This window comes from Cibotium barometz, chromosome 31, assembly GCF_041138505.1.
Source record: "Cibotium barometz isolate CiBa-2024 chromosome 31, ASM4113850v1, whole genome shotgun sequence".
Taxonomy (NCBI): Eukaryota; Viridiplantae; Streptophyta; class Polypodiopsida; order Cyatheales; family Cibotiaceae; genus Cibotium; species Cibotium barometz.
The window spans coordinates 10,259,790-10,271,123 of NC_141076.1; the positions used below are offsets into that span (position 1 = coordinate 10,259,790).

General features: G+C 48.1%; 1 protein-coding gene across 1 annotated transcript; it reads right to left on the bottom strand.

Annotated features, from left to right (window-relative positions):
- Positions 1-6,932: 6,932 nt before the first annotated feature.
- LOC147620500 (uncharacterized) lies at positions 6,933-7,899 on the bottom strand. The gene is made up of 2 exons (XM_086825324.1): positions 7,271-7,899; positions 6,933-6,960 (listed from the first exon to the last, which is right to left on the bottom strand). The coding sequence occupies exons 1-2, from the start codon at positions 7,897-7,899 to the stop codon at positions 6,933-6,935; spliced, it is 657 nt and encodes a 218-aa protein (XP_086681450.1).
- Between the last annotated feature and the right edge of the window lie 3,435 nt (positions 7,900-11,334).

Genomic DNA, 11,334 nt, shown 5'->3' on the forward strand with positions numbered 1-11,334 from the left:
ATAAATATACATTCCCTCAAATTTGGAAGTTACATGGTCAAGGGAGAAGGTTAGGGAGGAAGCAATAGAATGTCAAACGTGAGTACATGCTCCCCCCTTCCTTGGGTAGATCATTTTTTTTGCAATGATGTTGTAGCCCCTTGGAACCAATTTGTCCAGTGGGTTATAGGTGGTGATGTGGGCAGATAGCTTTTTATGACCCTTGTGGCCACATCAAGTTGTAGAGATGGTAGTGTACGCTCCCATGAACGAACGGAGGATATGGCTTCCGATGATACATTTACAAGGGGAGACGTAGACTCATTGGTTTCTTGGTGGGTATTGACAAGGGTAAGTGTAGAGCGTGCAGAAACTTCTATATCAACGTGTGAATGGCATGAGGAGCTAGAAGCTTCCTGTGACTCCCCCCTCCCTGAGCTAGGGTGGTATCGATCGATATCATTTGGGAATCCAAACTAGCTCTGGAATAAGTGGTGTGGAGTACTCCGTTACCTTTCCCTTACCACGGTCTTGAATTGTCATTGGGGTGGAAACATTTGGCTTACAATATTTTACAGGCGATGCAGAGGAATTCAGCTTATGTTTAGGGACCCAAATCTGGTCATTCCCTTCGTAGTACCCTTGGGCTGCTAATAATATTTTAGGAATCCAACGCAATGTTACCTTGCCTTTTCTAGGGCGGGTAGCTGCTTTCCTACTACAAGGCTTCTTGTCTAAACGAGATTGAGCACTAGAGGTAGCCGTTAACGAAGCTTTTGGGACCCATTTGTATGTACTCTTTGGTAAAGTAAGCGGAGCCTTGGGGATCACACTGCCTGTCTCCACTCTTGGCATTGAAGCGTTAGAGGGGTGGCAAACAATAAAAGATGGTGTAGCCACTTGACTTTGTGATTTTTCCTTATCTAGCATTTTGTCCAGAGTTGATGGCTTAGGCGCGCGACCCTGAGTGGTCAGGCTGAGTGCTGGTTCTTGCGTTGTAACTCGCCTGGTTGCCCAATCAATATTGCACTTGGTGGCTAACATCCATTTGCGCCCTAAGTTTACAGTTTCCTCCATGGTACCAGCAAGCATAACCAAAAAGCTTTGAACCACCACTCCTAGTAGATTCTTCTCACCTTTTCACAGGTTCTCTCACAGTTACACATTCTCTTTTACAGCCTCTAGGCAAGGGCTTGTTCTCGCACACACTCTATTCACTTGTATATTTCAACACCTCCCCTCAAGTGAATACTCCTAGCACACCTGGACCCTATACCAAGTTTCCCTCTTACTTGATAGTCCGCGACCAGTGCCTCAAGTCCCTAAACTCATAGTCCTTGACACTCTCTCTCTCTATGTGTCCAAGGCTACTACAAGTGCCTGCGACCTTGACTAAAGTGCTCACACATACATCTACCACGTGGCCTACATCATCGGTGGCTCAGCGGTGGTTTTACTCTGTTGGGGCAGGTTACATCTCTCTCTCTCTCTCTCTCTCTCTCTCTCTCTCTCTCTCTCTCTCTCTCTCTCTCTCTCTCTCTCTCTCAGAAAAGATGATTTGACTCCTCTTCCTTAGGATCCTCCATGAAGTTTACCGATGTCGTTCCTTCTCCACTGGGTTTGCTGTAGCAGTCTCTTGCCATGTGTCCTGGCTTTCCATAGTTGTGGCAAGTGAAGGTCCTTCCTCCTACTCTGCCTCTTCCTTGTCCTCGTCCTCGAGAGAATCCTCCTCGGATGAAGAATGCTTTTTCTTCTCCTGCTGTTGAGTCGAGCCATTTCTTCTCTTTGCCTCTGCTCTCTTGCTCTAGTAGAGCTCCTTCTATCTCGTGTAGCTTCAATTCAGGTACATTCTTTAGTGTTGCTACAATGTTTTCATATTCACCTTTGTCCACACTCTTCAGAAGCACTGCTAGTGCCTCATCATCTTCTACCTTTTTGCCAATAGCTGCCAGTTGTTGCTTAATGCTTTTATATCTGTTCAAGTGTGTGATTAAAGGTTCACTTTCCTTCATATCCAATTTGTAGAATTGCATTAACAGATTTATCTTTGAATTTTTAGCTTGTGTGCCAAATAATTTATTTTCATCCCATGCATCTTTTGCCCATTGTATCCCTGTGATGTGATGAATGATTTCATCATTTAAACTGAGTGCAATAAGTCCCAATGGTTTTTCATTCCTCCTCTTCCACTCATTTTCCCCTCTCACCTCTGGGCATTCATCTCTTCCCTCAACTAGCCCCCACAGATTTTTCCTCATGAGCAGATACATGGTTTTTGTCTGCCATGTGTAAAACTGCTCCCCATTAAATTTGGCTATCTCTTGTGCTGTACTCATGATGATGTGAAGGGGATCTTACCTCTTGATCCAATTTCAAGATTCAAGGGCAGTGTCTACCCTTTTACAACTCAATCTGGTGTTTAGGAGATGATTACAACAACAGATTTATCAGCATAAAATCACCAGAAATTACATTAAATCAAGGGTAACCAATTTGTACGAAATGGTTGGAGTATCAAACCATCTCCGAATTGCAATCTGAAGTTATAGGGATCTGTATCAAATACCTAATGGTTAATTTGAACCCTCAATTGTACCAAAATATAGTGATTAGCATTGATTAATCATTGATTAGCAAATTAATCCTCTGTTTTGTATACAAAAAACAGAGTATGCGGGGAGCCCAGATCTGAGGCCTTAGAGTTCAAATGAGCTCAAATCCTTTCAAGGCCATCAATAGCAATTAGTCTAGTAGAGGATTAAGCTAAGAAACACAAGATTTGACCAAACATTGAATGCTTAATCTCTGTTTTACCAAAGTCACTTGCAGATTTGATGAAGAGCTTGGATCTCACTGTAGACTTGATCAAATCAAATTCTGACTTCACCAACTTGTAGAGCATGCTTGAAAACCCCCGGGCTAAGAGGAATTAGGCCCATTTGATTCGATAAAGTAAAAATCACTGATTTGCTGCAGAAAAATGATACCCACTAATCAACGAAAATTGATTGCGTTTCTTGGTGGTTTGCACTTCTGATTAGCTTGGCTGGAGCATGAGTGAGTTAGCTATGTTGGGCTAGAAGGGTTTGAGCTAATTTGATGTGTGTAAGGAGATAGAGCTCCTCCACCGATTGGGGGTACAGAGGGTTAGTTGAAAATAACTAAAAAAATTTGATTATTTCTTAATTATCTACTAATCCTAATTAACTAGATAATGGACTCATAAACTTGATGGATTCTAGGCTTGGCTCTGATACCATGTTAAAATTATAGCAATGTGATGAGCTATGGTGGATTAAATGCTAGAATCAACATCATTAACAAAGTGATTAGATGATAATTAAGATGTGATTAGTGAGTAATTAACTAATAGCTTAATGTAGGCATGGATAATCAAAAACCAGCAAATTCTCATTAGGCCAATGCCTCAATTTATAGTGTTTACATCCAAGCATCAAATCCCACTAATTTCTCCTTGATTCACTCCACCTCTTTTGCTTGATTCTCTCCACCTCTCCCAAAATATCTCCACACTTCCTAAATCTTCTCATGCTACCCTTTATTCTCTCCCAGTAGATTCTTCTCACCTTTTCACAGGTTCTCTCACATTTACACATTCTCTTTTACAGCCTCTAGCCAAGGGCTTGTTCCCACACATACCCTATTCACTTGTATATTTCAACAGCTCTTTGGGTGGAAAACCATTAACCAAGAAGTTAACAATCTTCTCACTCCATTCAGGCATTGTCTCCACCATGAACAAGGAAGTGTCAGGTAAGTCATCATCAACTCCCGTAGGAGCTTCACCATTAGGTATGCAAGACAAATGATCAGCCATGACATGTTTTTTGCTAGGTCTCACAACAATAGTGAAATCAAACTCAAGAAGAATCAACCATCGTGTGATTCTTCCCGTGGAGCATGGTTTATTCACCATATACAACAATGCTTGATGATCCACATAGAAAACAAACTTGGTGGCAAGAAGGTAATAACTAAATTTCTTTACTGCATATATCATTGCCAACCCTTCTCGCTCCGTAGTAGTGGTGTAGTTCATTTTAACATCGTTCAACTGGCGAGACTAGCAAAGCTAATGGGGTAGTCTAGTTTATGTTCTCCAGGTTGAGTTAGTATACACACCCAATAGCAAAGTTTGATGCATCAATATGCACATGGAAGATTAAATCCTAGTCAGGCATTTGCAAGATTGGAGCACTCGCCCAGGGCCTTCTTTAATAACTCATATGCATGGTCACAATCTTCGGTCCAAATAAACTCGATGAGAAGCTTGTACAATGGCCAACCACTGGAAAGTTGAGATCCTGCGTGCCTGTCGACTAGCCCAGAGCCTGGTCCAAAAATCCTCCAGGAACTCCTGTGAAAGTCTCTGTAGCCGCCAATACTCCGATGCAGCTAGAGAGACCATCCTCCTTGCTATCAAAATGTCACTCCAACTGAACAGTATACTGGAAAAAGGTGATCTTTGTGGCCTCAGGGGATGCATAAGGATCATGCCACTCGTACTTGCCAAGGGGCGCGCTGCATATGCCCATATGCGCCACATCTACAGGGTCTGGGTCAATATGCCACTTCCGAGAAGCGGCGGCCACTACCCGTATCCTCTGAAAAATGCACTCTGCAACCAAAGGCGACTCCACCTCCACTCTCTGAAGTCTGCCCTCATCCTGGATCTCATAGTAGAGGCATCTACCATCCTCAATGCAAGCTCTGACAGCAATCAGGATCTCCAACTGTGTAAAGGCTCCCATCCACCGTGGGGCCACTGGCTCAAGAGGCATGAACCACTCCTCTGTGAGTGCCTCCTGAATGTCATCCCTCATAATCAGCCCCCCTCTGAAGTGACTCAGCCTCTCCACCTGGATCTCCTCTGGGAGGCTGCAGAAGGCCTCTCCACCTGGATCTCCTCTCCACCTGGGAGGCTGCAGAAGGCCTGCCAGTCTCCAAAACTACGTGTTGGGCCTGCCGCCAATGGTCCCCAGGCTAGACGAGGCCGAGAACCCAGCATATGACCTTGCACTGTGCGAACCGCTGGGCTCCAGATGAGCGGCTGTCTGGCCCGCTCCTCATCACAAGAAGAAGGTCTTTGAGAGAGTCCCGGTCTCTCAGCAACTCCCAAGCTCGTAGGATGCTCAAGGCAAATCTATCTTCCCATCCTCTACTAAGGCCTGTCCTCCTCGTCTCTATGAAGATCCATCGTATCTCTGGTGCCCAAGTGCCCTCTGCTGGGGGAGCCCGAGCCTGCAGCCTGCAAAAGAAGCTCTTTCCAAGGCTCAGCGCCTGGAAGCAACCCCCGAACAATAAGCTTCCCCAATAAGGCTCTACTCTGATCAACTGGATCTATTATGCCCAAGCCCCCTTGGGGGCCAGCGGAAGTGTAATAATTGCCCAAGCGACCTTAGCCCGGGCTGGCTGACCATCCTGCCCAGACCAAAGAAAGTTCTTGATCAGCCTTTGTACCTGGCTGACGCAAGAGCTCGAGAAGATCCAGCAAGATGTGATGTACCACATGGTCGCTAAAAGCACTTGATTTGCCACCACCACCCTCCCAGCCAAGGATAGCCGAGCTGTACTCCAATACAAAAGCTTCTTCCGAATGCTCAGAAGAAGCGGGGCAATCTGCTGCTCAGGTGACAAATCTAGTCCAATCTGGCATCCCAAATACCGCACTACTGTGCCAGGAGGAATCCATCTAAAACCCGGGTCTGGGCTCCATGCCGGAGTGGGAGCGCTACTGATCCAAAAGGCCACTGTCTTGCGCCAATTGATCAATGCTCCCGAAGCTGCACTAAAAACCTGAAGCGACTGCTCTGCCCTCTGAAGATTGGCCTCCTGGCCGTGCAAAAATAAACCCGTGTCATCAGCAAACTCAGCATCGAGCAGGTCCTCCACCCGGACTGGGAGCTGGAGTCCTCTCAAACCAACCTCCTCTGCCGTCAGATACATGCTCATAGCCTCAGCAAAGAAGAGAAAAAGAAACGGGGCGAGAGGACACCCCTGACGAACTGATCTGGTCAACTCAAAACTCGGCCCCCGTCCTCCTGCCATTAGCACCTGGCTACGAGCTGTGGAATATAGAGCCGCCACTCCTCGAATCCAAACTGGCTCAAAGCCCAAGCGAAGCATAGTGCCCTCTAAGAAACTCCAATCGACTCGATCGTATGCCTTCTCAAAATCGAGAAGCATCACGACCAGGTCCTCACTGAGAAATCTAGCTCGGGCTGTCTCGCCTCCCAGAAGGTGAAAATGTTGTCAAGGATACTATGCTCCTTGACGAATCCTGTCTGGGTAGCATGAATCAACTCCCCCAGGAAGGGCTGGATCCTCAAACTCAAGGCCTTTGCTAAGACCTTGTAGACAGTATTGAGGATCGTAATAGGTCTCCAATGCCGAATATCATCTGATACTCCCTCCCCCTTGGGGATAAGAAAGATCAAGCCCTCTGAAAAGCTCTGTGGCATCACCCCAGTGTCCAAAACATACTGAAAGCCCCTGCGGAGGCCTGGCACCCAATAGCACATAAAAAAGGCAGGCGTCAATCCGTCCTCCCCAGGGCAACTATGGCGCAGAAGGACCCTCAAGGCCTCAGCAAGCTCAACCTCTGAAAGAGGCTCACCCAGAACTATACGCATACGATCTGTGACCCTCCTCTGCACATGGGCCCACACAGTCTGTCTGCAAGCATCCCGAGCCTCAGTGGTGGGGCTGGCTCCGCTGAAAGCAGGTCTCTGTAGAACTCAGTGGCAATGGCTCTGATCTCCCCGGGCTCAGTGGCTACCGATCCGTCCTGCCTCCTGAGCTGGCGGACTCCTGCTCGAGCATGGCGAGGTCCAGTGATCTCAAAAAACTCCCCAGTCACTCTATCACCAAGCTGCGTCCACTGAGAGGCCTGGCGACGATAGTAGAACTCATGTCTCAACCGACGCTCCCGCTCACGTGTCTCTCCCAACCGTGTCAAGGCTGCAGCATGCAAAAAAGAGCTGAGCTCGATGAGTCCCTGGGCACACTGGCCTCTGCTGCATCCTGGTCAGAGCTCTGGCTATCATGCCATATCCTCTCAATGTCCTCAGCGAGACTAGGATCTGTAAGTACCCTCTCTGGGATCCTCAACTGCAAGCTGGTCTCCCGTGTCCTCTCCTCAAGTGTCAAAATAACTGGCGCATGGTCTAAAAAAGAGGTGCCAGCAAGAATGCCAACGGAGCCCCCTCGCTCCCCTAACCTGTCGCCCACATAGAAGCGATCAATCCGTGATAGATTAGTCCCTCCCTGCCGGCGATCTGCCGACAGAGAGAAACTAAGACTGTCGTGAGAGCGGGAGAAAGCCTCATGCTGCCATGCATCAGTGATCCTCAGTGTCATGCAAAATCGCTCCCAAGCTGCAAGCTCCGTGCCGTGCACTATAACATGACTGCCTCCCACCCTATCGGCTGGGTCCTCAAGCATGTTGAAGTCTCCCCCAACACACCAATGTGCGGCCTCTGGCAATGCATTCATAACCTGGGTCCATAACTCTGCTCTGGCACTAGCATGGTTGGGTGCATAAACATTGAGCACGCCAAAGAGCTCATCATGCATCCTCAGAATGACATACTGTGCTCTACCAGGCACAATGATCCCGCGATCCACAATGGCCTGCCGCCATACATCCGCAATGACCATACATACTCCTCCCTGCCCACCCAAGGGACCAAACCCTGCGGACCAAAAGGGTTCCCATCTACTAATCATCACAGAACCGTATCTCCGGATCCTGCTCTCACCCAAATGGTGCTCCTGCATCATCAAAATATCAATACTGCCCCCAACCAGGCATCTCTGTAGCTCCTGCCTCAAGCAACCACGATAACGTATATAGTGTGCGTCGCCAAGGCCCTGTACATTCCATGAGATGATCCTCATGGATGGCCTGCTGAGGTGGAGGCTGTCTCAGCCGTACGGCGGGCCTTCGCAAGCGGCTTGGATGGAGAATAGTCCCCATCCAAGCGGCTGCGAATCTGCCCACCCGGTGTGCTGCAAGAATCCAAGCGGCTTGGATGGAGAATAGTCCCCATCCAAGCGGCTTGGATGGAGAATAGTCCCCATCCAAGTGGCTGCGAATCTGCCCACCCGGTGTGCTGCAAGAATCTCGGACCAGGCGCCAGTGGTGGCTGTGTCCCATGGCGACTGCCTCCCGCTCAGACAAAGCAACCTCGTGTATGCATACATATCCAGGGTCGCGTGCTAAGTCTGCCACTATGCGAACCACCAAATGTCGAATCCCAGAGGCATCCACACTCCCGGGATCAAAGAAAAAATGAGCCAACTCCCATAGTTGGCCTATCACGTCTGTCACCTCCAGATCGCTCACATGGTGAGAAAACTCAACTGCCTGAGTCTTCAAAGTGCTAAGAGCGAGATCCATAGTCCACTCCCGGTCGCTAGGGCCACAGAGAGGGAATGAGAAGGCCACCGCTGAATCAAGTGCCTCCTCCCTTCGGGCCGGAGGTATCACTACATGAACTCTGATGGGTGCTGGCTCATGGGGGCCCTCCGCTCCAAAAAGCCGTGTGAAGGAATAATCAAAAGCCTCCGAGCGCTATCTAGTGTCGAGACGACTCAGCCGACTGCGGATAGAGGATATCCGTGAAGCCCGAATCGGCATGGTAAGTCTCCTCTGCGGAGCTCGAGCAAGGTCGATGCTCAGTGTGTCCACCGGTGAGCGCCAAGGAACTGCCAGGGCCTCCCGGGAAGCTGAGGCGCGCAGGGGTGGAGGAGGGGGGGGAGAAGGGGGTGGAGAAGGAGCCGCTACCAAAACCAGAGCGAGGACGGGAGGAGGCGAAGGTGGAAGCGAGGCGGGAGGGGGGGAGGGGGGAGGGGGGGTGGGGGCGAAGGAGGGGGTGCTGGCATCTCCTGGTCCTCAGTCGGCGCTGGGGTCTCCTCCTGTAGGGGAGCAAAGTTGTTCCTCACGGGAACCCAGTGATGCTGAGACTGTGGCTGCTGCTACATCGGTCTCTGGGCGTGCTGCTAGGGCTGTCTCCCTCGACGGCGCCCCTGTCCAGGCTGCCATTCCGAGGTCTCTGTGGGCTCAGCAGGTGTCCCGGAGGCTGCCTGCCGAGCCGCATCTGTGGGCGGGCCATCGGGGGCTGCTGCGGTGAAGGTCGGGGTCTCTTGCGAGGGCAGGCCTTGGCCAGGTGGCCGACCTGCCTGCAGATAAAGCACTGGTTCGGGAGCCCCGAAAACCCCACTCTCTGATCAATCCATCCCCCCTTTATCCTAAGTAGCTGAATGACCTTCAGAAGGGAGGAGATGTCCGGAACCAAAACTCTGACCGAAGGTAGCCCAGCTGCTCTGGCCACCACTGAAGCTGCTGCTGTGGGGCCAGTCTCAAGCACCGAACCTACCAATGCTCCTAGCCTAGAAAGGAGCGAAAGGTACTCACGACGGAGTCCAGGGAAGCAAACTGTAACATGGAAAAGGCGCTCTCCCTGCTCAATCGCTGCTGGGTCAAAGCCATGCTGCCAAGGTCTGAAGAATGCCTGAGCACCCCTGATGTCAAGGGGACTCATGGCTAGGACCTTGGCCACGCTCTGGGCTGTCTCGAACTCAATTTGGTAGTGTCCACGGCCTAGTAGCTGAACGTCCAGGATCTTGCCCACATCTGCAAGAAGGCGGGCCTGGAGAAGATCCCGGATCTCCCCTCTGCTGGGGCGAGTGCCGACTATACGGCAAATGGTGGAATGTGCTTGGAGGCATTCCACCTCTGCGGGGGGCGAGGCTCGCTTCCTCTTCTGGCGAAAGAGAAAGCCTGATGGGGGTATCCTCAGGGGGGGCGGGCGAGGGGGCTGCGGGAGAGTCCCTCTGAGGTGGGGCGAGAGGAGCCTCCATTAGAGTCTGAAGCTATGTCGAAGGGAAATTCCCACCATATTGAAATTCAAATATTTAAATGAGGAAAGTGTAATTCCTAGTGTAAAGGAATTAATGGAGATTTTTATTTAAATTTTAAGAGAAAATTTAGTTGAATTTATCTTTTTGCATAGATAAGTTTAAATAATGAAAGAGGAATTTCCACCATATTGGAATTCAAATATTTAAATGAGAAAAGTGAAATTTTTAGCTTAAGAAAATCAATGGATATTTTTATGTAATTTTTAAGAAGAATTTTAAATAGATTTAATTTATGGTAAAAGAGGAATTCCCATGATAATTGGATTGCACTCAATAAAATGAGAAAAAGAGGGATTTCAAGTTTATTCCAAAAAAAATAGGTATGATATTTAATCAAAAAGAAGAATCTTTATGATAATTAAGAAAAGATGGATTTAAATTAAATTTCAGTGTCAAAAGATGAATTTCCACCATAATTCTACCTAATGAATTAAGGTTGAGAAATTATGTGATAGAAAGAATATCTTTGGATATTTTAATTGGTAAAATCACTCAATGGATATTTACTCAAAACTAGATGTTTATCTGAAGGGAATCCTTGTAGAACTAAACCGAATGAATTTGGTTAGACTACGAGAGGGACGGACAGTAAACCTACTTGTCCATCTCTCGATCTGAATCAAGTAAAAACTTTGTGACCAATTCCAGTTCTAATCACAAAGAATAGACTACCGGAACTAAACTAGTTTTTCCTGACCGAACTCACCATGAATCTAGTTGGACAATCAGACTGAATGATGAGTAGATTACCCTGATGAGAGATCAAGGATCCTCATTATGAAACTGGGAATTATGGAAAAAGGATTTTTGGAACCAATCTCAAATTGGAATTTTACTTGTATTGAAACCTCTGTTTTTTTTTTATTCAAAGGAGTATTTTATGCCAGAATGCTGGAGGAAGCATTTAGCTTATGTTTTTCTAAGAGGAGGTTCGTTGGAACAGCTGGCAGGGAGTCGTCAAAGGACGTCGCTCGCGGCAAAGCCTGCCGAGGTCTTGACCAGCCTCAGTATAGTTAAAATGGTGCGCTTCCCGGTACGATGGACGAGGACCGACGATGCGATCCCTGAGTGAAGTGCTAGGACACCTAAGGAGGATCCTAGAGGGTTCTGACCAGGCGATGCACGGACTCGCGGTTGCTAGGACACCCATGCGTACGTCGAGGAAGATTTCGGATGGACTAAAAGGAAAGATTTTCGAGAACCAAATTTTGATACTGGATCTCATTGGTTGGCCAGGTGGTCCTCAACGGAGAGTCCAGAGGATATTATTGTAATACAATGGACTCGGAATTTTGAAAAATGATGATCAGAAATATTATGATTTCTATTGAAGGATTGTTTTAAAGCCAGTCGAATCTGTTATAAATGGTATTTTCATATTAGGTGTGTACGTGGTATGCCTACCATAAT